Genomic DNA, 26,418 nt, shown 5'->3' on the forward strand with positions numbered 1-26,418 from the left:
CATCCACGCCAGGAGACCATTCGAAGGGAATAACCATGAAAACAGAACGGGTGAAAATGCTCTCCGCAAATGAGTACGTCAACAACTTCTCAGTCCTTCCAAATTTTCAGCCGTTATCTTGGACAATGCATATTCTTAACACTAGGCCTAACTTTAACCCTCCAGTATTGCACATGCTAATGATTTTCCAAACATGGACTAAAAATGTGCACCACTTGCCAAGATGTGGTCAAAGGGGTGGCTGGATGGGTCCTTAGCGGACGTAAGTCTCCTACATAAGGACCTCGCAGAGTGGCATCAGATTGCACGCCAGCGTTCAACGACACACACCCGTTTCTACAATTATTCAAACGACACCCGTTTCTACAATTATCCAAACGACTGATTGTAATTCCACACATTGGGCTCAATTATAAACCGCGCTAATCCACGCGGCCGCCGATAACGTGGCCATTACCGGGCATTGATGAAGGAGCTGGAGCGCCGTCGATAGTGCCGTGAGCGACTCAGCCTCGCTGCATTTGTTTTCCGTAGCGTCAGCGAGTTGGCCAGGGAATCCCAAACAAAGTTAGAAGAGCTTAGTCGGAGAATTTGGCTGACCCCGGGTTTGTAATCAACTCATTTTGTTTGTGAGTTTTGCTTGGAGCATACCATACGGGGAAAAAAATAAACAAATGTTTTACGGATGCTTTGAGCTTGTGAAGGCGATGACATAATTCAGTAAAATACGGGGGTGAAGGGGTTATTTACAAAGCTGTCAATGCAGATTAAAAAGTGTTCGGCCTTGGCTTGAGATCTGTGGTTGATTTCAAGTGTGTTTGTTTTGGAATTGATGAGTCACAGTGAAAGAGATGCAAAGGGGACTATTTAAAGCTCACAGGTTTGCAATGCAAGATGCACAAACCAGGCAGGAAGTTCAAGCAGGAGTTTGCATTTTTCAAAAGTCACCTTTTGTCATATTTATTCAAACTTTTAGTATAACCTGCCAGCATTACATGAGTTTTCAAGCCTCTATTTTGTTTGCCAAAAGGACACATTGTTCATCTTCCTGCACGACATATTTCCTTCTGCCTTTACTGGAAGCTCTCCATCCATTGTGATATTCTTAATACCTCAAGCGACATTTCCTCCTCCTCACTTGTGTGCTTTTCTCACTTTCTCTGCACTTGCACGTTTTCACCCAATCACGCAGACATGATCGCCACTTTCATTAAAAAAAAAAAAACATCTTCAAGGGACCGTTGTTTATAATTGGCTCAAGCAGAGAAGGGGGTGATTTCCTGTTGAGATTTCCATGACTGCAAATGAGCGGCCTTGAGCTCCAGACTGAACGTGCTCATTAAGCCCCATCAGCGAAAGACTCCAAAGTAATTTGCTTCCCAGCCGCCTCCTTGTATGTACTGTACGGCGAACCCCCACGTGTGCTTTGTTCGGTAATCGCGAGTGGAGTGGACCATGTGGCTGCAAACAGCAGCGGTGATGTTGATTCAGTCACTTTTCCAACTCCAATTCTCATTGCATGCCGATCACATGTCTTAAGTCTCTGGGCCATAATAAAACGAATAACGGCATATACCACCAGAATTATTTTCCCAGTGATCCAAATAGATGCAACTCATCAGTCAACGGCAATTCCGGCTATTTAACGTAGCGAGACCTTCCCGCAAATCCTTTTTAAATCTTCGTCGAGCACCGGGGAGCACCTGCGCAAGAGGTTATAAAGCAAGGTGACGGATCTTAGCGATGTTGGACTTTAATCTAAAACCGCCTCCAGAGTTGAGCAACGGCACCGTCACCCAAGCCATCATCAAGTATTTAACCGGGCATGAGTGCACACATTAATACACCAAATGGCCTTTTCGTCAAAATTGCAGCCGCGCCGAAAAGTTACGGGGGCAATTTCACGTCAGCTGTGACTGACACCTCCATTAGAAATCCCGGAATAAAAGGGCGTGAGAAAAAAAAAAAAAAAAAAAGAAACACGAGACAAACAACAATAACAAGGAGTTCAGTTGATGTTGACATTATTTATGACCCCAATTGCCCGAGAGATGCTGAGCCTGTTGATTTGCGAATAAATATGAGGCAACCTACTTTCAAAGAGCTTCGGGGACTTTGAATAACAAGCGCTGATAGACACTCTTGAAGTGTAGTACTTGTGAGATTAGCTCTTGGTGCACTGAAGAAGACGGGTCGTCCCATGTCCAAGACCCGATTGGCTGTGAGCGAGACTGTTCGCTTAAAATGTTGGTGGGGGGGCGGTTGCGAGCATTTAATACCAAAGTTTTTAGTTAACCTTTTCACAAACTTTGCAAGCTTGTCTGACCTAAATTTTCAACAGTCTAGAATGCATTGGTGTCTTCAGTTATTTTCACTGGCAGTTTTCTGAAAGTTGCTCATGAAAACCAGCAACAGTGATGATAGTTTGAATGATTTTTCTTTTTTTACAGAAAACAAAGCGGTTTAATTGTTAAACTTTCTAAAATAAGCACCACATTTTCAGCACTTGGAGACAACGCTAGCTGCCGTTGGCGGCTTGCCGATTTTTGCAAATGTAACAAAACCCAGCGAGAATGTCCGTAACAATCCAAATTCGCATAAGACGCCTGCCTTCATTTTGTCACCGATTCACTGAAAAAAGGTCGAAAAATGCAAAAACTAGGGATGTGCGATAATGCTACTTTTGAACCGATACGATAAACCAATAATTTATAAAGTGACGATAACCAATAAGTGAGCACTTTCGAGTCCTACTATAAGTCTAATGTGTACAAATACACAGAAACATTGTGTAAAGCACCATGAAGCTGAATTTTATTGCCATCTCTGCTTCAAATACAACCAGTAACTCATTTTGAGTTTCCCAAAACAAATGGATGGATAGATGGATGCACGGAAGGACGGATGGATATCTTCCTATTTCTTTATTATCTGGTTTATCTGTACGACGTCAAATTGGTTGATAATTGCCGCTAATTATCGGCAGATTTATTTATCTGGTTTATCATAATCTGTTTGACGTCAAATTGATCGATAACTGCCGATAATTATCGGCCAACGATATTATCATTAGTGTTGTTCCGATACCGATACTGGTATCGGCAGAGATACCGATACTGCATTAAAACAGTGGTATTGGTATCGGTGAGTACTCACAAGTAACATGCCGATATCATTAATTCCAACGCTAATGTATATTTTTGGGATTTTGGATGCAGCATCTTGTGTCTTGCTCATGCATAATATTCACTGATATGTGACATGTTCACTACATGCTGATCTAAGATATCCTATTGGCTCTTGAATGCTCTGAACCAATGGCAGGACAGCTTTTTCATGTTGAAGAAAAAAAAAAACTTAGGTATCGGTATTGGCCGATACTACAAAGATGAGTATCGGAATTGGTATCGGGGGCCAAAAAACGGTATCGGAACAACACTAATTATCGTGCATCCCTAGTAAAAACCTCCCTTGGTATCCATTTCAATATAAATTTTATCCTGATTAACAAAAATTATTATCAGGTTGATCTCCCCTTTACTACATAAAATCCTGTTGAAAAATCATCAAGGAACATGTTGCATAATTCTGCTAACAAACAAAGCAAAAGCGCATGTTTTGCCACAATGTATTTCACAGAAGTAGAGTCAGCTTCATCAAAGTCGAGGAATTTTATCAACAACAACAACATGAAACTTTTTTGCGGTTTTCCAAGGTTACATTACTTTGTCAGCTATTTGCGAAGAAAATGAAATAAAGTGTCAGCCTGTCAGGCGAGACTGGAAGGTGGAAAATCCCGCTTTCACGCAACCGGCCGCCTAACAGAAGTTGACAGTCCGGTGGCTCTGCCGTATTATCGTCACCGAGGCCCGACTAAATTATGTAATGACGCCGGTCGACGTCGCTGAACTGTGTTTCACACCGCCACCGTGCACGCACACCATTGGACCATCTGTCAAGCCAGCGCGGGAAGCACGGCGGGGGCACCTCGGCACACAATGAGAGGAGCTGTTTGGATCAATATCGGCAGGGGGACGGAGGGGGTAGTGTTATATGCCGTCACACAGGTTTCCTCTGCATCTTTTTGCAGCCTTTGTCCAAAGGAGAATTGTGCTAGCCAGTCTCGAGTAACCTCAAATTCAAGCCCGTTTTATGCAACCTGTCAAAGACAGCATTTCCGAGTCGCTGCTCTGTAAAAAAAAAAAAAAAAAAAAGTCACGGAAGAGGGGACAAAGTCAGTCAAGAGTTTTTAGCACCTGACACATCATCTTCTTCTGGGATTAGGCATGGGTCCAGTTAAGAGTTTCAAGATAAAACACAATTTAAAAAAGTTTCAAAAACCACTAAAACCTTCCATCAACGGAAGTCATCAGAAGAGGCAAAATGACGCGACCCATCGCCGGTGAGCCCAACAACTTTTCCCCCATTCATATACCACCAAAATGTGCCATCATTATTTTTACCAATGGTGCTGTAATGGTAAAAAAACGAGCAGCCGGCATCCGAGACAGACCTCTTCACATTTATTGGACCTGAAACGGACGGTGAGACGCGACGGCGGCCAAGCGTCACATCCGTCACGACCAACGGGTCATAGCTCATGATTTAAGACACATGGTTCAAATTTTAGTGCTAAGGTTTTAATTGCTAGCATATTTGGTATCCTGTTGCAACCAGGATTGTTTGCCTTGTGTGAAGGGAGACTTGTGACTTATGGTCTCACTAAGAAAAGAAAAGAAAAAAAAAAAAGATGACGAAATATCGGTCAGATGCGTCACTGGCTGTGCAAGACGAGCACTGTTGTCAGTCCCGCAAACGACCGCAACCACCAATCGGAAACACTAATCCCATCGGTCAAACAGCAACAAACACTGACTCAGATCAGCCAACTTATAGAAATTCACTTCCAGAACAATTTGTCTGAATTTCCAAGGCAATGACCTTGTTCTTGCAGTATATTATGTAGTAGAGAAAACACTAACTGTACAACATAATCATGACTCTTTAACATAAAATTAAGACTTCATGTTCATTTTATAAAATGAAAAAAAAATGTGTAAAGTGGAGAGTGACACAAGTGACGTTTTCATCACCAAGGTACAAATATAAAAGCAGTTGAAACAGTAAACTATATTAAAAGTTGCTTATTGTTCTGATCAATTACAGTAGAAGTGTTCAATACTTCACTTGTTGATAATCCTCAAGAAAGATTTTAGGACTGGATCTAACTCAGGAAACAGGAACATTTTCTCAAAGGTGGACTTTATAGTTGATAATAAATATCCAAAATCTGGTGGTGGGAGGTGTGATTACTTTTTGTCAATTGGGCCCCAAATGACGAGCTGTGGCCCTGGGCTGTGCTACATGAAGCGTGTTTAGCGGCTTGTGCAGTGATGAAGAAGGCAACTAGTAGTTATGAGAATTAATATTAATTTACAACACATTAACCACTGTCACTTCATACATAGGTTGCCGTAATATGCTTCAATTCAGCGCCAAGCGGGATCAAAGCCACTTGCCGGCTGGGCAGAGGCCTAAATTCAGAACTCACTTGACCTGGTCGAATATGAAAATTCCCCAAAGATGGCAACCACTTTGTGGATATTGCTATATCATGATTCACCCTTCTCGTCAAAATATTAGAAACATGTACTTATTGTACAGGGGATGTTCATTAACAACAATAACTTTCTGTGTCATGAAACAAACAGAATATGTACCAGTGACGTCACCAGATTGCGATTCCCTCCTCCAGTCAAAATATGAAAGAGCTCTCTGCCTGTTACAGAATTGTTCTACAACCACATAAAAAAAAAGTAAACATATTGACAGTGCCAATCAAAAGTGTGCATTGTGATTACCTTTAATGATACATCATTAGTAAGTTAATAATAATGAAGAGATTTATCACATTAGCATGGACCTAACACGCCTGCCGTGTTGAGGGAAGCGTAGGAGAAGTGGAACAAATCGTGTCAGACCGCAAAAAAAAAACAAAAAACAAAAAAAAAAAAAAAAAAAAAGTACAAAAGAAAATTGTAGTAGAGAAATTAGAAATAAGTCAAAGTTTGCGTTGTAAAGCTCAAGTGGACGAGTTTGGAACCGGAGCGAGAGCGAGTGAGGCCCCTCTGACTGTCCGCACAGGAAACAGCAGCCGAGGGGCGCCTCGTAACAATTCCCAGCGTCTTCCCCACCACGTAAAAACAGACACTTCTCAAGAATTCCACATCAAAACTCGCTGCCAACTTTCATACCCCAAACCCACTCACCCGCTCGTCGAATTAGAAGGCGAAGCCGGAGAGTGACGGCCGCGTTGGGCTTCACTTTCCCGTCCCTTCCCTTCCCTTCCCAAACTTGTTCAATCTCAGAGCTAAAAGGCGCTAACGATGGAGTTGCTGCTTTTGCTTTGTACTTACCAACGCCGTACTTTTCCTTCTTGGTGGGCACCCAGCGAGACATCCTCCGACCTCCTTCCCCTGCTTCAACAAGGCCCCCCAGCCGAGAACTCGTTGCTCGCAAAACGCCGGACTTTTACTTCACTTTTGGTCGAGAGTTGAGCAGCTACTCCGGGTAGCCATGTTTTTTTTGTTTTTTTTTCCGCCGCTGACTGGAGGCTCCACTAGGGGGAACCATGGGAACTTTTTTTTTTTTTTCCCACCCAGCAGGCATCCTAACAGCAACAAGTAGTGAAAACTGGTGGAGTATTTAATTTAATCGTCATTAAAAACACATCACTATAAAATATACGCATTTTACGTATTAGAAACAGTAGCATTACTGGAAATTGGTTTGGTCATCAAAACACCGAATCAAAATGGACACTTAACTGCTCTGTACATGAATTGGCGCTTTATTATATAAACAAATATGCGCTCCACCATTAATTTATGTGGGTTATAACATTTATATATATATATATATATATATATATATATATATATATATTTCTTCATAATTATCTAATCGTAAATCACGTTAGCGCGTCGGTGGTTCTCACTTGTTGCTAGGCAGGCTTTGTGATGGGCCACCAATAATTTATGGGTTCCAACTTGTGTTCATAAATTATCTTATCATAAACTGAAATCACATTTTAGCAAAACAGCAGGTCTAGCAATGAGGACCAATATTTTTTTTCTTTTCATCCTGGTTATTTTGTTTCATATTAGGCAGAATTAGAGGTGTAAGCTCAACTAAATTGTATAAGTAATTGTTTTATATTCAAACAAATGGATGGTCCACCAATAATTTTTTGGAAGTAAAACAGAAAACTATATGACTTTAAAAATTCCCTAGTAGCCATAGACATCTAAAATCACATTTAGCAGCAAGTGTATCGACCAATAGAATCACTTGTATTTATTTTAGCTGGTGACTTGTCACTAGGTAGAATACATGTAGCACACAATCGTTCCTGGTGCCTTAAATCACAATTTCGTTGACGTATAGCCTACTGTATTGCACTTTGGAAAGTTATTGAGACACAAAAGCCTGTTGAGGGGCATATGCAGACAGTTAAGTCTAAAAATATACAAACCTAAAGTAATAGATAAACAAACGTTCACCTAATTGTTACCCATCATCTCCATATACAATGATCACGATTCACGAGACATAAAAATCCCCAACTGTTGGCAGACTATAGACAAATATACGATTTAAATTGTGGGCTTTTCATATACTCCACCGCATGTGCAGTGTTCGTTGGATGTTTATGCGCACATTACCCTCTCATGCTGTGTGAGGACCCTCTCAATTATGTACCTCCCTCCTCGCCCACACCCCAGATGGTTAATGTTTTTTGGGGGGGTTCTTTTATGCCCTCGTAAAACAATATACAAGCTTTACGCACTGTTGCGAGGAAAGAAAACATGCAAAGACAACAGCTTTACGGATGTTAATATACAGTATGAGAAGAGATTAATGAAAGCAGTAAAGTATATTGATACCACCGAAAGTCATTACAAAACAAAACACACTTGCACAGAACGTGCCTATGAAAGTGGCAATTTATTACTGCTTTACTGTTATTTTATGTTACATAGTTATCGGTGCAAAGAGAGGCAGTTTTTTTAAAATAAGTTTATGGCTTATAATGAAAAACTTCAGTTTTTTGTTGTTTTGTACAAAAAGATCTTACATTTGCAACCGTCAGCTCTAAACGTAAAAAAAAAAGGAACCTTGTTTTCATCACTTTCCTTGGAATCGCTTGTGTTTATTTTTTTTCGCGCCGAATAAATCACATAAATTGGTCCCTGAACATGCCCGAAGGGTCCTGAAAATAACTGCTCCCAAAACTCACTTCGTGCTCCCTGGAAAAATAGCCCCCAATGTCAGTTTCACCTATCGACACAAAACTGGGTGGCCATGTCTATTAGTTATTATTACATGAATACATAGCAGGGTCCCATTGCCGGTACTTTGAAGCATGTTTCCTGGATGGAGGGGTGACGCAAAATCGCAAAGCTCCTCCTGTGTAATCTTTCGAGAATTCATAGTGAAAAAAAAGGGGCCTCCACTTCCAGGGATCTTTCATTGCTACCTTCCGTTTTAATGTTGAAAAGAAAAGAAAAAAAAAAGATGCAAATTGCGTTGCATCATCTCAAATTTATTCCGCAAGTTGCGCCTTAGCATTTTAAGCAGAACTGAAATCACTTTAAAGTCATTTGGGTTTCCCCTTTCAGTCCCCCTATGAAACACCGAATTTCATTACACATCAAAGTGAATCCAATTTCTTTGACTTTTTTTTTTTTTTTTTAAGATAAACTTGACGCCGTCAACCGCGTCATGTGCATCGCTACAGACGGCCTTGCGAGGGTCACATGGTTCATATGGAGGCTCCGGGACAAACCAGCCTCATCGTCATCTGCCGATCACAAGATCCCCGGGATGGACCCGAATGGGGGGGTTTCAACAAGGAAGAGGGGTGGGTGGGTTGGGGTGTGAGTGTTATTTTGCTGTTCGAAAGTCATGGCATAACATTCATAATTGTCTCATTGGAGACGGTATTTTTACACGGCATCCCTGGCAACCCGAATGTTCCATGGCAACACATTTTAACAGTTTAAAAATAGTCCGAAAATCATTTTCGGTTTGATCTGGAATCAACAAGTGTTTGTTCTATCCTCAAACTACACCCCCTTCTTGTATCTTCCCATCTCCCCTCCCTTGTACTGGATGATCAGTAACTCTTTTGTTTGGCTGAGCATCACTCATACTGCGACGTGCCTTGACTGGAGACAGCACCCTGTAGAACCTTGTTTATTGAGGACTACGGTGCAAGTGAAATAAACACTGTGTCCGAATATCGGTTTCACCTTTGGCAAATGGTCAACTTGATCCTCCAGTGACAAAGTCTTTGATCGTAGCCTGAAACCGGAGACCTGGTAGAGGCTACCTGAGCCGCTGAAGGACAGGGATGACTCTGCGACGGCCAGCTGCCCACCTGCCGATGGGCTGGAGGAGATCCGGAGACGAGTTCCACTGGGAGACCCAGAGCTCAAAGGGGGAGTGCTCCTCCCACGTCTCCCAACGAGCCGCTCGGCCTCGGAGCGCCATCGAGGGCAGGCAGCTGGACGGTTGGCTCCAACAGCTCCACAGAATGCAGGGCGACGGTGACGGAGGACCGAGCGATCGGAACCGGAGGCCGTACCGGACTCCCTCCTTCAGCGGGGTCTCGTTGTCCCACAACAACTCGGGCAGCCGGGAATCCCTGCAAAGCGAGTTCTTTGTCCCCGTGGGGCGCAGGGGGAGTCTGGAAAGGGTTCGTATCTCGCAGAGGCCAAAGAAGGAGCAGTCCCAACTCGGTTACGTTGCGCCGGTGAAAACCGGGTGGCTTCCGATTCAAAGGAGGGTCACGAAGGTGGAGGATTCTCAGGATCAAAGACAAGTTGTTTCGCCACACTCTGCTGCCCAGGTAAGGCAATAGGCACCCAACGTCCAACTGAAAATGAAGGTTCCATAGCCCACATTGTCCAGTGTCATATCCTCAGAGTTTTTGCTTTTGTGCCCTTCATTTGGGTACATACTTGCACCTTTTTTTGGTCCGGGCAAAAGTACAATTAGCTCTTGGTCCAATGATTTTCCAGAGAAGGAGATTGTTGACCCTTCAGGAAGCGAAAGTACCCCAGCTTCTGACAATATGATGTGATCATGATGTGAGCGCAGTACCCAGGTTTCTAATGGTGTAGAATCTGACACTTATTTTTTTTGAGGTGGTTGAACCTACCGTGATTCAAATCAAGAGCATTTGTCTTTGTAGTAGAACACCTTTTTGAGCACAACTTTGTCAAGATTCAACTCTGGTTTCCGGAGGATTTGTCTCTGTAATCCTTTTATGCTTTGTGACTCTTAGGCCTGCAAGTCTCAAGGTAAAATTGCGAAGTGGAGACGTACCCAAAAAATAAGAAAAAAAAAAGGGAGAGTGGCACAGAGAAGAGCTGTTTGTCGTGAAGTTTCGGTGGTCCCCGGCGGCAACGCATCCTTTTGAAAAGAGCTTACTGTGCATTATTTTTGAAGGTTTACGACTCCTTTGGAGCTACGACGTGAGATACCCAGTGTGTGACTTTGCAATTGATTGGCCGCTTGTTGTACTTGATTTTTTATTTTTTTTTGGCTGTTATGCATGTATTGTCAAACATGTTCCAGTTTGTTGGGCCTTGGCAGACATCCACACTTTAGTGAGTCTTCATCCAGAATTGCAACTTCCTGGAAGTCATGTATGTTAGTGATAGTATCAGGGCCGATTTCAGATTGTCCCATCCCTGGTGTAGGTCTACGATCTACTGAGTACTTACGCTTTCAGAGATTGTTGTATCACTACCGACAGCTAATTTCTTTCTAAATGTCATTTATAGGTGAAACTGAAACAACCCATCACGCCGACGTTTTTGAAGAATCGCGGAACAGTCAGCCTGCATCAAGGTTTGTGCTCATCCCGGTCCCAAGTACCACACAACATATTTCAAGGCTGAGGTACCACACAGGTTACCTGCCTCTAATCAGCACCGTGATGGCCTCCCCGTTTCCAACCGGACTGGATGATGAAAAATAATAACGTTCATTTGGAGAGCAGCTGCTGCCCGTTGTGGCGTCACGGCCACTCTGGCGGGATTGCGTTTGATGGCGAAGAGGCTGGGAAAATGTGACAAAAAGAGATAAAAACCTAGCCGCGGAAAGATAAGACGAGATGTAGACTGATTTGGAGGAGCCACCCCCCCTTCCTAATCTTTGAGCATGGCAGTCCTTCACTTATCCCGGGTTTGATCCCTCAACCCCCGTTCTTGTTTATACATCGATTATCCCGTCAAGACGTTAGAGCCGCGTGCAGGAATCAAAGTCGTCCGTCCTTGGCAGCTGGAAACACGGATATAAGCGCAGTTGAAAGATAATCAATAGTGAGATAAATCGCAGATTTTGCCGTCTCAAAACGAGTTGATTATATACACAATATCACCATGTCTGTCATGTCAATAACGGTTGTGCGATCAGATCGTGAGGCTTGTTATTAAAAAACATCCATGAAATTGCCCTATTCAAGTCTAACCTAAAGGCTACAAACCTAACCCTTACACTTAATTGGGGTCAACAAACAAAAACAATTCTGCTAACAAAATAAAATAAAAACAAAGCTTTCTAAAAAAAAACGAAAACAAACAAACTACATTTTATGTTCACAAAACTAACTAAAACTAACTATAATTAATATAGCAAAAATGTCCTTCGTTTTAGTCTTTGGTAATTAATTGAATGCATGAGCCTTTGGGGATTATTTAAAATGGGATTTTAAGTAGATTTATTTTGATATTAACTGGAATAAAGATGTTTGAAAGTGTGTCACACAAAAGTGACGTCATCTTGCAGCAGCCAATAGAAAAGCACCTTCAGATGATGTCGCTCCCATGCTGTTTTTTTTTTTAAATACTGCACACAAGTAATACACATTTTTTTTAAACTAAAACTAATATTGAAACTAACTAAAACTAAGCGTTTATAAAGAAAACCCCAATCTCTAATTTAGACCAAATGGTCCTTGCCCGAACCCTGGAAGTACAAGCTGGACTAAGAGCATAAGCAGTTAGCGTTTTTTTGGGGGGGTTTTTCCTTGACACAGAATCATAAATGACAACAACTGCTAAATACATTTAGCACTGTCCAAAATTCTAAACCTCCTCTCATCTGTGCACCAGTCCGCTACATCGTCACTTCCAAGGACTACCACAATGCTACGGAATGTAAGAGAACGGTTGAAGAAACGGTAGTTATTACAAAAGCGGCCAGCAGGTGGCAGCAACATATAATAGATCAATCAGGGGCATGATGAAAACAAGCTGTTTCCCCCGCAATTCAAAGCAGATTTGTGAATAACTTGACTACTAGACTAAGTTCAATTTCTGGAGAAATCGCATGGGAATGCTAAAAGCCGAATGCTAACAGCTGAATGCTAATATTTGAATGCATGTGGAATGCTTATGAAGTAAATTGAGATATAAATTGTGAAATTATAACCTCCTGGACAATGCGCTTTACCACAGAACAATATCAGACAAGTGGTAATGAGGATAAGTTATATATATGGAAGTGGGCGTGGTTAGTTAGAAAACGTTCAATGTCTGTCTCATTAAAAATGAATGGGCAAAAGTTGATATTAAATGTTAAATTGTGCAAATACTGTAAGTCATGTGAAATCAGACAATATATATCCCGGGAGGCGTGAATTTTTGAAACTAGTTGAAATTTGAACAATGTAAATTGAAAGTATTATGTGGGAGTTGTTACGCGGCAAATAAGTGTGGAGAATAAAAATCACATTATTCCCACAATGATGAAACTTAGTTATATTCTATTGCTAATTGCTGCTAAACAGAAACAGGTAGAAATATACTGTGAAATGGTAATTACAAATAATGGCCAGCAGCTGTCAAAAGAGTATAAGAGATCAGCCAGGGCCATGTTGCAACAAGCTCTTTTTGCCCGTGTTTTGACCAGGAATGGGAATAATGATGAAACTTAGCTATATTCTAATGCTAATTGCTGCAAAATGGAAACGGATAGAAACATACTTTTTTTCTTCCTGATGAAAGATACTTTAATCTTTCTTTTGGAAGGTTCCATGTTTTTATAGCAATAGAATACAATTTTCTGTGGGCCTTGTAAAAATCAGTCAAAATCCAGGAAAATAGCTGGGAAAGGGGGTTGACTTAAGTGAAAATGGCTGCCAGTGAATTAAATGTCAGGCGGGAACATGTTTGAAGCGTAGTTGTTCTTCGCAGTTGTAGGAGAATCTGCCCGAAATGCAAGTGCTTGATTTTTAACCAGCCTCAATGCCTTTGGCTGTCAAAATATCACATCATCCAAACTTGAAATTGTCTGATGGTAATGAGCAAATGATACCAAAAAGGACAAGTCTTCCCTATTTGCTGGCCAATTTTCACCACGTTCTCTTTTAGCTAAGGCTTAACGGGCCTTCAGCATGACGAATAGATTGGGAGGGGTGGGCACTAACGCCGCTGGAGTAATGACAAGAATCTTCAGGGGACACAAATTAGTCTACTGCTTTTGTTTTTTTTTTTGGTTTTGTTTTGTTGCCGAGACACAAATGAGACATCGGGTGAGTCAGATGGAACGCGGCGAGGCACTTTCCCTTCTGGCAGCATCTCTGAAAACACATTATTGCTGTTTTTTTTTGTTTTTTTTCTTGCTGCAATCACATTTTGCAAAAAGTGGTGCCATTTTCAAAAAGTTGTCTCCCGCGGAAATGAGAACGGGCTGCGGATCATCTCCAAAAGCATTCGGCGGCCAGACGAGGATGTGGGGGCTATCCCCAAATTGTCGCCATGACAACAGAAGCAGCAGCAGCAGATGGGAATATGACGCTTATTAGTAGTTTTGGGTCCACTGACTCCTTCCATTTCCTTCCAAGGGAGATTTTTTTTTTCCCCAAGGACCCCCCTCATATTTCTGACACCAATTAAACAATAACTACCGTGTGTACCACTAAATGCCATAGCAATTACAAAATGGTTTATTTTTGAGAAAAAAAAGTGATGTTACAATAACTAATCAAGTCCATATGAAATTAACTCATTCACTTGCAGCCACTTTCACTGAAGCAACCCCCTTCGTTATCGGCTGTTTTAAACTGGATTTTGACTGATTTTGCAAGGTCCACAGAATATTCTGTTCTATCGTTATAAAAACATGGAACCTTACAATATAGCTAAATTTCATCATTATTCACAAACCTGCTGAAAACACTGGCAAAAAGAGCGTGTTGCAACATGGCCTTGGATGATTTCTTATACTCTGCTGCTACCTGCTGGCTGTTTTTTTGTAATAACTACCATTACTTTAAGTGACTTCTTCATGTCAGAAGCTGCATCAAAGCCTTATGTATGCTCTAGCATAAAAAAATGCATAAATACATTTTTAGGAGTGAATGACAAAGTATTAAAAAACGTATTTATACGTTTTTGGGTTTGAGTGAGTTAAAGTTTAACGGGTGAATTTTAAAAATACAACTTAATTCTCATAATTCTATAGCTTTTATATTGGAAAAGTCATCTTTATTCTCTGAAAAACATCATATTCTTGACTGCCTAAATTAATATAAATAGGAATAAATTCCTGCAATAATAATAATAATAAGCAATTTGTTGTTTTAAAACAACTATAAATGCAGGCATGTCCGATTTTGTGTAAATCAGATTTCAATTGTGCACTTTTTAAAACAATGTGCCACACTCGTAGCGAATCACTGCCGAAAAGAAGTGTCGCTTGGCTTGGTGCGGCGTTCACTTTTCCAAGCTAACATCCATTATTGACAGTGTCAACATTGTCACGTCGAGTGTGAGGGAAGCCAAACCTGTGCGCGTGTATGTGGAGGAGGAGGAGTACATGGTGTGACCGTTTGTTTTGCCTCGATACACACTCTTGTAGATGGCCAAGCGGAGAGGAGTCAGCGCAGGACGTGGCAGACTCCCGACCGCTCGTCTCCCGTCATCAAACAGGTACATGACCCGACACGTGTGTGTGTGCAGTGGGGGGGGGGGTCGGGGGAGCGTTTTTGTTGTTGTTGTTGTTGTTTACCCGATTTAATGTCAAATTGATGTTTTTGGAGGCCCGAAATATTACAACGGGTTTTATATGTATACGCTAAAAACAGTTGGGTCAAAAAATCAAATGTAGCGATCCTCTACATGGGTCAATTTGATCCGAACTTTCAGGGTTGTTTTGTACAAAAGAGCCCAGAAAATGGAGTCAAATTCACCCAAGTGGATGGATGGATGGATGGATGGATGGATGGATGAGGAGTTTATTGGGAAAAAAAAAAAAATTGGGTTATTATTGACCCAACCGTAGCATTTTTTTTTATTATTATTATTGTGATTTGACATTAGGAATGTAATGCTATCCAAACATCACAATACGATATTATCACGATATGAAGCTCACGATACGATAATTAATTGGCAATATTTAAAAAAGGTCACAATATTGCAAAAATAAAAAATAAATAAGCACATAATAAAAAAAGTTGTGTACTATTGTGCTTTTGTACATAACAGCAATGCATATAAACAACCTACAATCTCTAATAAAACTTAATATTGAGGTGCTTACTTGCTAATACAAGCACACATTGAGTTCCTCCAAATATTGACCCGGTTCACAAGCATACTACATTCCCCTTCATCTGACAATTAGCGTAGAATAGATTTTAAACATAGAAGGCCAAAACATCCCTAATAAAAATTAAATTACACTAATAAAATAGCCACTAGAGGGTGCTAGAACTGCACAAATGGAAATAAACCTGACGTTAAAAAAAAAAAAAGTGCTGCTTTAAATATTGTGAAAATGACGACGACGATATATCCTAACATCCCTAGTATCAAACATCCCTGCATCTAATTAGTTAGTGACAAACAACAATTAGTGTTGTGTTTTGTTTACTATTCTGTGTAAATGTTCTATTTCAACCAAGAAATGCAATACGTGGTTCTGTAGTCTCCCTGGTAAGTAGTTCAGGTGGTTGACCCCGCAATTCTCTTACCAAGGTTCTTAACCAAATAGTACATTAGTTTTTGTAAACCAATCAGACCCAGAACACTCGACTAACCAGGAAGCTGTGCATCAGTATTCCCTTCGTGCTCGCTAAACGGTGTCAGAAGCCTCTAAAGACGTGACACTTTTTTTTTTTTTAAATTTGCTTTCTGGCCTCTCTATCGAGGCTGCAAGCCTCATTGTTATTCCGCGAGGGGGAAAGTCGCAGACGCCGTGCGCCGCGTCGGTCTCGCTCGCTGCCTCCGTGGCTGGCGGGCCATCGACTGTGTGGAGCCCACAGTCATCTGACTGGAGAATAAACAGTTGAGCCCTGAAGGAAGGCAAAGCAGCTGACCCGCTATTTAAAAAAAAAAAAGAAAAAAAGAAAGAAAAGAAGCAGTCACACTGTCAAGACCTCACGCTTAATTACTCAATCGATGGAAGGTTTTCTGCAGGGGAGCGTAACGTGGGTCGATTTTGACAAGAAATGTTCATTTAATTTTAGTGATAGTCTTTCGACTAAAATTAATTACAGTTTTAGTCATAATTTAGTCATCTGATTGTATTTTTAGTTTTAATCCAATTTTAGTCTACGAAAATAAAGAGCAATTTTAATCGACAAAAAAGAGCCATTTTAATCGACGAAACTGCCACTTTAGTCGATATTTTCCTTCCGCATAGATTTCAACTTTTATAACAGAAAATTATAAGACCTGTTTTTAACTGTAGTTTAACACGCAAGACACATTTAATACAACTAGTGTTAATTTCGTCAACGAAAACTAAACAATAATATTTTTGTCAACACTAATTTTTCACTGGACTAAAACTAGACTAAAAACCGTCATCGATAAACAATAACAGGGACTAAATCAGTAGACATTTTTCATCGACTAATGAAGACGAGACGAAAATGTACTTCGCATAATAAAAACTGGACATTTTAGTTCGCGAACAAAAACAAGACGAAAATGTGATTTAGCAAAATCTTGTCTCTGCTATTCTGTCACTGTGACACTGTCAAGTGAAAGTAAAAAAAATAAAATAAAAAAAATAAAAAAGTAAATCATAGTTATAATTTAACATTAATCCAGCGGCTATAATGTTCCAACAATAATGTTAATCCGACCGCTAACAAATGCTGGCTAACTTACTAGCTCATGGCAGCATGGAGCCATACTAGCCAATTGTTGATATACTGCAATTGTGTGTGAAGTTTTTCATCAGAAAAAAAAATATCAGAAAATTGGATGTGAAATAGTTTTCGATCCAAAATGTTCAACATATCTGCTGACAAAAAAAAATACAGGGGTAAAATGATTGTCCTGACTAAAACTAGACGAAAATGTTGTCAGTTTTTGTCGACTAAAACAAGACAGAATAAAATTACTTTTTTTGGACAAAAATAAAGACTAAAATGCTTGATTTATAGTCGACTAAAAATGGACTCAACGAAAATGGACGAGTTTGACTAACTGTGATCAAAACTAACAAGTGTGATTGAAACTGGACTAAAACTGCAACATTTAAAAATGACGGATAAAATTAACACTAAATTCAACGGTGTCTTTATGAATTGTTTTATTGAAACATGTTAAACTGAAAATAATGTAACTTAAATAAAACAAGTGCATAATTGGTTGAGATGAATTTTACAGCTGCGCAATGAATGTAAACATGTTTGAACATGAAATAAAGTGCAAGTGAACACTGAACAGTTTCTGAGCAGTTCTTTTCTCCAACCCGCATTTTATTCCTTCTGTTTGGATTGTGTGAATTTTCAACTCTGTTTTTAGTTTTGTTTTTGTCACTGACGAATTTTAGTTATCGTTATCGTCTCAATGATTGGCTTCTATTTTAGTTTTATTTTATTTTTGTCTGAAAAAAAGAATTTTATGACGAAAACGACGAAAATTTATCGTCCCACCTCCAATCTCATCTCCAGGTGCAAACCACACAGAGCTGTGCTGCTAATGAGCAGGAAAAACACGGAATCTGGAAAGCGCTGAGGAGAGGCTGGAACAGTAACAGGCTGTCAGGGACTCGAGGCAGTCGACCCTCGACGGAAATCCCCTCGGAACCACATCAGGAAATTGTTCGAAGAACTAAAATTGAAGAACCCCTGCGGAGAACTTTCACCGAGTATGGCCAACCAAACCGTAGTTCTCCTGGTATGTTGCCCGTCTACCACATTTGATTCCGTTTCGTTTTGTTCAACTGCTGTTCCTGTTCAAATATTCCGCCCTTAAGACTCCAACAGGGAGCCAACCAGACTAGAAGAATCGCTGCTACGTAGTCCGCCGGCAACTTCCAAGGTGTCCGGTCCCTCCCGGAGAACGAGCGGCTTGCAACCGTCTCGCATCCAGACCACGTCCGCGGCGACCACTCTCATCCCTCGCACCAAGGTCGGATTCTCATCCATCACCATTTCCAGCCGGAAAGTCGAGCGCTCGGCGAGCCTCGGCGCTGCCAACGATCCCATGGACCCGAGGAAGGCCACCATCGTCAAAGTGACCGAGCAGAGGACGAGTGTCCGCTCGGCGCCCGTCATCGTCCCAAGGAAGGCCGCAATCATCAAAGTGACCGAGCATAAGGAGCGCTACAGTCCGGGGATCGTGTGCAGGAAGAATGTCACGATGGACGACAGGGAAAACGGGATGTGGAAGCATCCGGAAAGATCGACTCGCGTCGAGGCTGTGACGACATCTCCGGTAAGGGTGGAAATCTTTGGCTGTCTCGCGATTCGATTCAATTTTTGGGTCTGCCATTCGATTTATAGATCTGCTAAGAATCGTCATGATCTAGTCCAGTCTGACTCGCTAACGCTAATTAGCGCGCTAATCACAGCACTTTTATCCCTCAAAAGAACGGCTATTCATGCAAAATACTTCAGGAATGTATGCAGAAAAGCATCTTGGCATTACTACGCTACAAGAAAACAAATTTGATTGGAATAACTTTTTCCTTCTACTCTCTAATGTGGCTACAACTCAACCGCGCGGAGCCACACTGCCCCCGAGTGGCCAAATCGTGTACAACATGAACAGCGCTCCCAATAAAGGCACACAAACAAGGGCAAGACAGTATAAAATGATTTAAATAAAATCGATTTTGGGACAGTCGAAATCTATTCTGAACCGTACTAAATGAAAATCGCGAGTCTTATGAGAATTTTTTTTTTTTTTTTTTTGGCACACCCCTAGTCTTCGGTACAAAATGGTGAGTCTGCTGCTGCTGCTGAGAATTCTGGACAAGAACCCAAGAGACCGACTGTCAGGAAATGGAGCTTGGGGCTCCCTCGAGAGAGCTTTCAGGAAACTCCAAGGAAAGACCAGCAGGGGGCAGTTGCCACTAGGTGGAGCTCGACTCCGTGCCTCACCCTCATTCAAACTCCGGGTAGGTTTGACAGGCTTCTTCTTGTCAGCACTTTTTTTTTTCTTCTTTTTTTTGGTGTTCAAAGGCTGCCAAGGTCTGAAAAAAAACCAGCCGCTTTGTGCCGCTCTGTCTCGCTGATAAACACTTCAGGGCCTAAATTTGTTATCGACTACATTTTATCAAATGCTCATTTTTGTAGACGGGTTAGCATTTTTGCCTCACGATTGAGAAGTTCTTTGTTTGAATCTGGTCTTCCTGTGTGGTGTACCAAAAAAAAAAAAAAAAAAAATCGGCCCTGGCATTTTGACTTATGCCCACTAACCCGGTCCGACTCCTGACCATACCTGTAACACATTGTCCTGCCACTGATATTTTGCTGTCTATATTCAAAATGGATTCATGGACCAAGTCCCTCTAAATTGTGGGCCAGTCTCTTGGGGTAAAACGGAGGAAAATAATTTCTAAAAAGCACTGCATCTGCCGCAAAAGACGATGGCCCTCTATGCCAGATGGCCCTGGCTGAGATCGACCTCAGATCACCAGCAACCACCTAAAAAAATACTAATAATAAATAAATAAAAATAATTAAAAAAAACAAAAACAGAATCATATCATATAATTAATAATATACATTAATAATTAATAAAAACAATTAATAATTAAAATATATACACACACATATATACACACACACACACACATATATATATATATATATATATATAATTAACAAATAATAATAGTTAAAACTAATAATAATGAAATAAAATTGGTGGTATAAACTGAGGATCAGTTTTCTATTGGCATATCCCTTCTGTGACATTCAAAATAAAAAATAAAAAAATCCAAATATTCCAACTTGCAGGACCTCGCTGGTGTCCTTGAGGGAAAAGATGTTAGTCAGCATGATGTCCTCGCACTAACAAATCTGTTTGATTATGCAAACGAAGCAGCAGGAGCGAGCCAGCCAGCGAGCAAGCGAGCGAGCGTGTTGCTCATTCACAATGTGAAGCGAATAAATATTCTTCCCTCGCGCCGTCAGATAAATCACTGTGGCCAAGCAGCAGCCTCATCTAAAGGAGACGTATTATGTGTCATTGATGAGACGCTAACGCTGTTATTCTACTTAAAGCCAACGGCCGCAGAGATGCCATCGCATTATCGCTGATGGATGAAACACGTTGCCACTCAAATACACGACATCGGCAAAATACATAATAAGCCAATAAGCCAAACAGGATCACATTATGCTAATCGTGCTAACAATGCACCTCTGCTTACCTTTTGATATTATAGCTTATATAGTGCCCACTTACATTTTCAACTGCAACTATCAATGCTGTTTATTAGCATGTCTATGGCGTTTTCAATGATATGTTAGCATTAAGCTAGCAGACTTACAAAAGTGCAAACATCTCAACGCATCGCTGTCGTGAGACTATACACAAAGTTCATTTTTAGGGTAACTTTACAACCTGCTGACTGTGCAAACAAATTGAAATTTTGAAGGGTTAAAAAGTGTATCATGAACTGATGACAAATTAAGAAATGATGGTAGTCAAAAATAAACAAAAAAAATGCAGTAAAAAACAAACCTAAATGCGGCCACCAACAAACTCTAAAACGGAACAAGGCCTAAAGATATCAATTAACTCATTTTCTCCCAAAAACTTAGAAATATGTTCTATTTTAAATGTTTTAAGTGTCCCAAAGACATATTTATATGTTTTTTTTTTAAGTTTTCTTTTTTTTATGCTACAGCATACAGAAGGATTTGATGCATCCTCTCAACTGCAATGAACGGTTGAAAAAGTGGTCGTTATTACACAAACGGCCAGCAGGTGGCAGCAGAGTATACGAGATCATCCAGGGCCATGTTGCAACAAGATGTTTTACCCCACAGTTTTGAACAGATCTATGAATAATGATGAAACTTAGCTACATTCTAATGCTAATTGCTGCAAAATGGAAACAGATAGAAATATACTTTTTTTCCCTGATAAAAGAAGAGACTTTAATGTTTCTTTTGGTAGGTTCCATGTTTTTATAGCAGTAGAACACAATATTCTGTGGGCCTTGCAAAATCAGTCAAAATCCAGTAAAACAGCCAAGGGAGCAAAGGGGGTTGCTTCAGTCAAAATGGCTGCCAGTGAATGAGTTAAATGTTTTGAAATGTTCTTTTCTTGTATTGCAGACCCTCATCAGTCTCCAGAGGAAGTCCTGGCCCTAAACGCGGCCGCCATCATCGCCAACATCAAACTCCAAAGGCAGCTCAGTAAGAAGAAACCATCGGAGAGGGAATCTGCCGCCTCCCCTCTGGGAAATTCAGGTATTATTATTATTACTCCTCAAATGTAATAATCACTTCCCAAGCCTTATTAAACATTGATCTCAGTCACAATGACGGGAAAATGTTGCAAGCGCTGCAGTTTGGCTTTCACAGCCTTTGATTGAATGTGATGGGTTGTGGAACGACGAAGTCCGCACCCGCCAGGCGTGTGGAAATGAAAGTGAAGACAATATGAGTTTCAGCCTCAGCAGCGGCAGCGGCGACTGACGGGGGTCAACGCACAGACGCGCACGGCGACCGGGATGAGCCTCGTGTCGCCCACGCAGCGCCCACTCTTGACCTTCAAAAATCACATCACACCGTTTCTCTCCAGGTGAGAACATCAGGAAACACGTTGGGGGTCATTTTTGCCCGATTTTCACATTTCATTTTTAGCGTAGATTTTAAATATAGAAGGGCCAAAACATCCCGAATGGAAATTAAATTGCACTAAAAAACTAGCCACCAGAGGGTGCTAGAACTGCACAAATGGAAATCAACCTGACCTTCTTTAACACACGTGTTCTTTTTCAATATTGTGAACATGACGACGACAATATTGTGGCAGTTTTAATATCACGATATCGCCCTAATTGTTACATCCCTAATTAGCAGTAGTGGCACCAAAGTTTTCGACAGACTCCCTGCTCACTCTGCCCACCTCTACTTTTTTTTTTTTTTTTTTTTTTTTTTTTTTTTTTAACTGCCTAATTAGAGGCTGCCAATGTCCCGCAGGCTGTAGTTTGGCCACCATTGTTTTCATAGTTTTGTATTTTGGCAGCACAGTTTTCTAAAAATATTTCTTTGGCGCCATCTTGTGGCATTGTGGTGTATTACAATGAGGGGAAGGTCTTTTCATTTGCAGGCCATTTTGCCTTGTCAAACAGAATATTTGAGCTCTGCTGCCATCTTGTGGCACTTATGGGCAATTAAAAGAGCTCGGTCTGGACAGCCCCTGGTTGATTTTATATCAAAAGTCCACCAAAAACGTGAAGCTGTATTCCCAAAAAGCAAAAAAAAAAAAAAAAGTGTAAATAGAAATATGTGCCACTGTTTTGCTCATTCTCAGTGTTTTTTAAGAACCTACAAAATGTAATCATTACATATTATCATCACATATTTATGGGGGTTCCCCAGGTTAATTCAACCTAGCATGTTGGATATATATACACGACTGTCTCAGAAAATTTGAATATTGTGATAAAGTCCATTATTTTCTGTAATGCAATTAAATAAGCAAAAATGCCATACATTCTGGATTCTTTATAAATCAACTACTGTAAAATATTGCAAGCCTTTTATTGTTTTAATATTGCTGATTATGGCTTTTTTTTTTTTTTTACTTGGTCTGAGGAAATATTTTAATATTTTGAGATAGAATATTTGAGTTTTCTTAAGCTGTAAGCCATAATCAGCAATATTAAAATAATAAAAGGCTTGCAATATTTCAGTTGATTTGTAATGAATCCAGAATGTATGGCATTTTTGCTTATTTAATTTAATTTTGCTTATTTAATTTAATTTTCTGAGACAGTCCTGTATATATCTAGCATGCTAGTAATATAAGAAAAATGGATATGATGTGCCTATTGTGCAGGAGGCGCTCAGGAGGTCCAGACCTCGCTTCATCGCTCGCTCGCAGGAGCGCGTGCAAAAGATGGAGAGGAGGGCCCAGGAGAGGAGAGAGAGGAGGGAGCGCTCCAGAGCAGGAGGCCCGCAAACGCTTGCGACTCGCAGACAAAGAGCAGCTCAACAACAGACACGCTCCAGCAACGGTCATTTTACAAAATACTAGCTCATCATAAATAGTGCTTTGTATTAAAAAAAAAAAAAAAACTACAAAAATCAACATTTATGGACGCTATAATACTTAGTAGCTCGATAAAATGCCACGGAAACAGAGTAATTAGTGTATTTTGTATTGAAATGATGACGCTTTAATGTAGCCTACATTAGGAAATAAACCGGTTACCCCCCTACAAGGTAAAAAAAAGTATTAATTTGTAAAGAGTGGTTTGTAGGTAACAAAAAAAAAAAATTAAAAATAAAATAAAATAAAAAAATCCGCATTTTGGACAGTTATTCAAGAGATACTTCACATATTTCGCCCATAATAGCAATAAAAAGGTAATATTTTGTCTATAATTTATTTGATATTTTCATTCTTTTTCACATACAATTAGTACCTTTAAAAACACACTTTGCAACTTGCTGTCAACTGAAAATGACATCACAAGGGCTCAGGTAACCAATCACAGCTCACTTGTTTTCTAGGTTTGGTCACATGACATTCGCGATTGATTACTCTTGTGATGTCATTTTCAGTCGACAGCAAGTTGCAAAATGTGTTTTTAAAGGTAGTAATTGTACATGAAAAATAATGAAAATATCAAATTTATTATAGGAAAAATATTAATGTTTGACTTCCAAAAATTGCCAAATAAGTAAAGTATACCTTTAACTAATTGTGCCATGCAGCTGGAAAAAAAAAAGACATTAAGTTGTGTGCTATATTGCATTGACGTGAGTAATTAACCAGTTTTAATTAGAAAATTAAAGGACTAAGTCATAATAGGGTTAATAATGTGAGCTCAAAAACTGAGGTTTGTTTTAAACAACACACCCGTGTATATTTGTATTTTATTTCTTTTTTATACATCCAAACGAATGTGCTTGCTGCCATCTTGTGGCCATTGTGGAATACTACAACAGGACATTTTCAATTGCCTCTTTTATTTATGTATTTATTTTATTTATTTTACAACGCATTTTGCATATCACGATGTTCCTTTTTTTAGACCATGTTAATATTTTAAGCGATCAAAGTATAAATACTGTATTGTGAACAATTTTGTGTTTTCTAGACCATCGGTTCAAATCCAGTGAAGGAGCCAAGGAGCTCAAATCGAATCGGTCAGTAATTTGTCATGTACGCATACAATATACAAGGTAAAATTATATTGGAATTGTATTTATGTATTTATTTGTATATGCCAGGACACTAACAGACATGAAGAGGAAAAAAGAGGAAGAGAAGAAGAAGGAGGCCTGTTTGACCAACAGACAGCGAGTGGAGCGTTTCAAAAAGGTACCAAATAAATACTTCACATACTCCACACATAATACATTTTACGATATATATATATATATATATATATATATATATATATTTTTTTTTTTTTTATTTCACTTTACCCAATAATTGGGTTTTTGTATATTAAAAACGGGCTCCCCCTAATATTTTGTCCAATATGCTTCCCTGATATTATATCAAATCTGTTTTGAGTATTTGATATTTCATCGAATATTTTTTGCGTATTATTTTCTAGTACTTTTATTTATATTTTTACCAGTGTTAATTGTATTTGGCAACGCGATGGACTACTAGTTAGCGCACACAGCTGTGAGGCCCTGACTGCTATGTTTTGGCTTTTCGTAAAATACTTTCAATTTTAATTTGGAGCGGCGCTAACCAGTCATTTCCACTAGAGGGTAGTGTTGCCTCACATTTGATTTGGAGCGGCGCTAACCAGTCGTTTCCACTAGAGGGTAGTGTTGCCTCACTCACATTTGTCATAATTGAAAGCCATCAACCCATTTTTGATGGAACAATGCTCCTATTTTTGTGGTTGAAATTAATTTTAGAGTCTGCTTAGTATGACATTAACACCCCGAATATAATAAACAATCACTCCCATTGATGTGTTTTGACCTCCTGCCCTGCACTTCCTGTCTGTCCTCGTGTGAATTGTGTCGTAATATAATGGAACAAAGGTGTCCATTATTGTGCTTGGGGATGTGTTGTTGAGTTACTTCAAACGCAAAAGTCTTGATCTCATTCATTTGTGCTGCTCAATTTTGTGTCCAGTGTGTAAGTTTAGCTATTTTCTAGAAACTTTTGGATCAGATCCTACACAGGAGCAGCAACTGAATAAGGGTCGACTGGAATTTCTATGTATGTATTGTACCAGTTATAATAATAATAATAATTATATATATATAGTTTAATGATGTAATTTCTGTTTCTTTAAAGTACAATGACTATTATTTATACTGCCCCGCAGAATTGCTGTGCAAAAAGCGGCCATCAAGCAGCGGCGCCAAGCTGTGAAGCGGCAAGATGGCTGAATGTGACCTCTCCGCCACATTTTTTAATGAAGAGTGGCCGGCTTGAATGGCGTCTTTGTCCCAGCGCACACTGCCTATTTATTACACTGCTCAGCCAAAGTGCATGATGAATGTGTGTGAGTGTAGAAGCACAAACTACGTTATTGAGACCAAAAAAGTGGTCGAACTCCATTTTTTAGGTTAAATACAAAAAATGGAGAGAGGACAAGTATATCCATCAAGATTGTTGTAATTTTGAATTAATCTCTTTTCCTGATTCATCATCAGTGCCACATTGTGCCAACTGTCATTTCCAAGATGGCCGCTCCCAAGTAAATAGTCTTCATTTCGCCCCAAAACTTGCCAGAAAGTTAGATTCGGACTTAGAAAGTATTGCTTCAGTTTGGGTGTAATTCTACCTTACATAACTAGAAGAGAAAAAAAAAAAACTTATAAGTGAGGTCACGCTTTAGTCATAGTACCGCCACAATGTAAGTTAAGTTCACTGTCTTATTTATTACATTTATAGCAATTTAATAATAAAAAAATAATAATAATCTGATACA

The 26,418-nt window shown here is 39.9% G+C and overlaps 2 protein-coding genes across 3 annotated transcripts in view; one reads left to right on the forward strand and one right to left on the reverse strand.

Annotated features, from left to right (window-relative positions):
• The window catches only part of dock1 (dedicator of cytokinesis 1), a 95,899-nt gene extending 89,296 nt beyond the window's left edge, over positions 1-6,603 (reverse strand). For both annotated transcript variants that reach the window (XR_013279450.1, XM_077502521.1), the window contains exon 1: positions 6,417-6,603. Coding sequence is in view for 1 of the 2 variants with exons in the window: in XM_077502521.1 (XP_077358647.1) it covers positions 6,417-6,459 (43 nt within the window). In the remaining variant the exon portion in view is untranslated. The remainder of the gene's footprint in view (positions 1-6,416) is intronic.
• Positions 6,604-9,004: 2,401 nt separating this feature from the next.
• Positions 9,005-25,958, forward strand: c17h10orf90 (chromosome 17 C10orf90 homolog). Its single transcript, XM_077502679.1, has 13 exons — positions 9,005-9,913; positions 10,854-10,920; positions 14,935-15,005; positions 17,987-18,212; positions 18,292-18,752; positions 19,245-19,437; positions 21,611-21,745; positions 21,943-22,079; positions 23,343-23,520; positions 24,610-24,658; positions 24,743-24,833; positions 25,638-25,700; positions 25,810-25,958. The coding sequence occupies exons 1-12, from the start codon at positions 9,416-9,418 to the stop codon at positions 25,674-25,676; spliced, it is 2,145 nt and encodes a 714-aa protein (XP_077358805.1). The 5' UTR covers positions 9,005-9,415; the 3' UTR covers positions 25,677-25,700; positions 25,810-25,958.
• The last annotated feature ends 460 nt before the right edge of the window (positions 25,959-26,418 follow it).

This window comes from Festucalex cinctus, chromosome 17, assembly GCF_051991245.1.
Source record: "Festucalex cinctus isolate MCC-2025b chromosome 17, RoL_Fcin_1.0, whole genome shotgun sequence".
NCBI classification, from domain to species: Eukaryota; Metazoa; Chordata; class Actinopteri; order Syngnathiformes; family Syngnathidae; genus Festucalex; species Festucalex cinctus.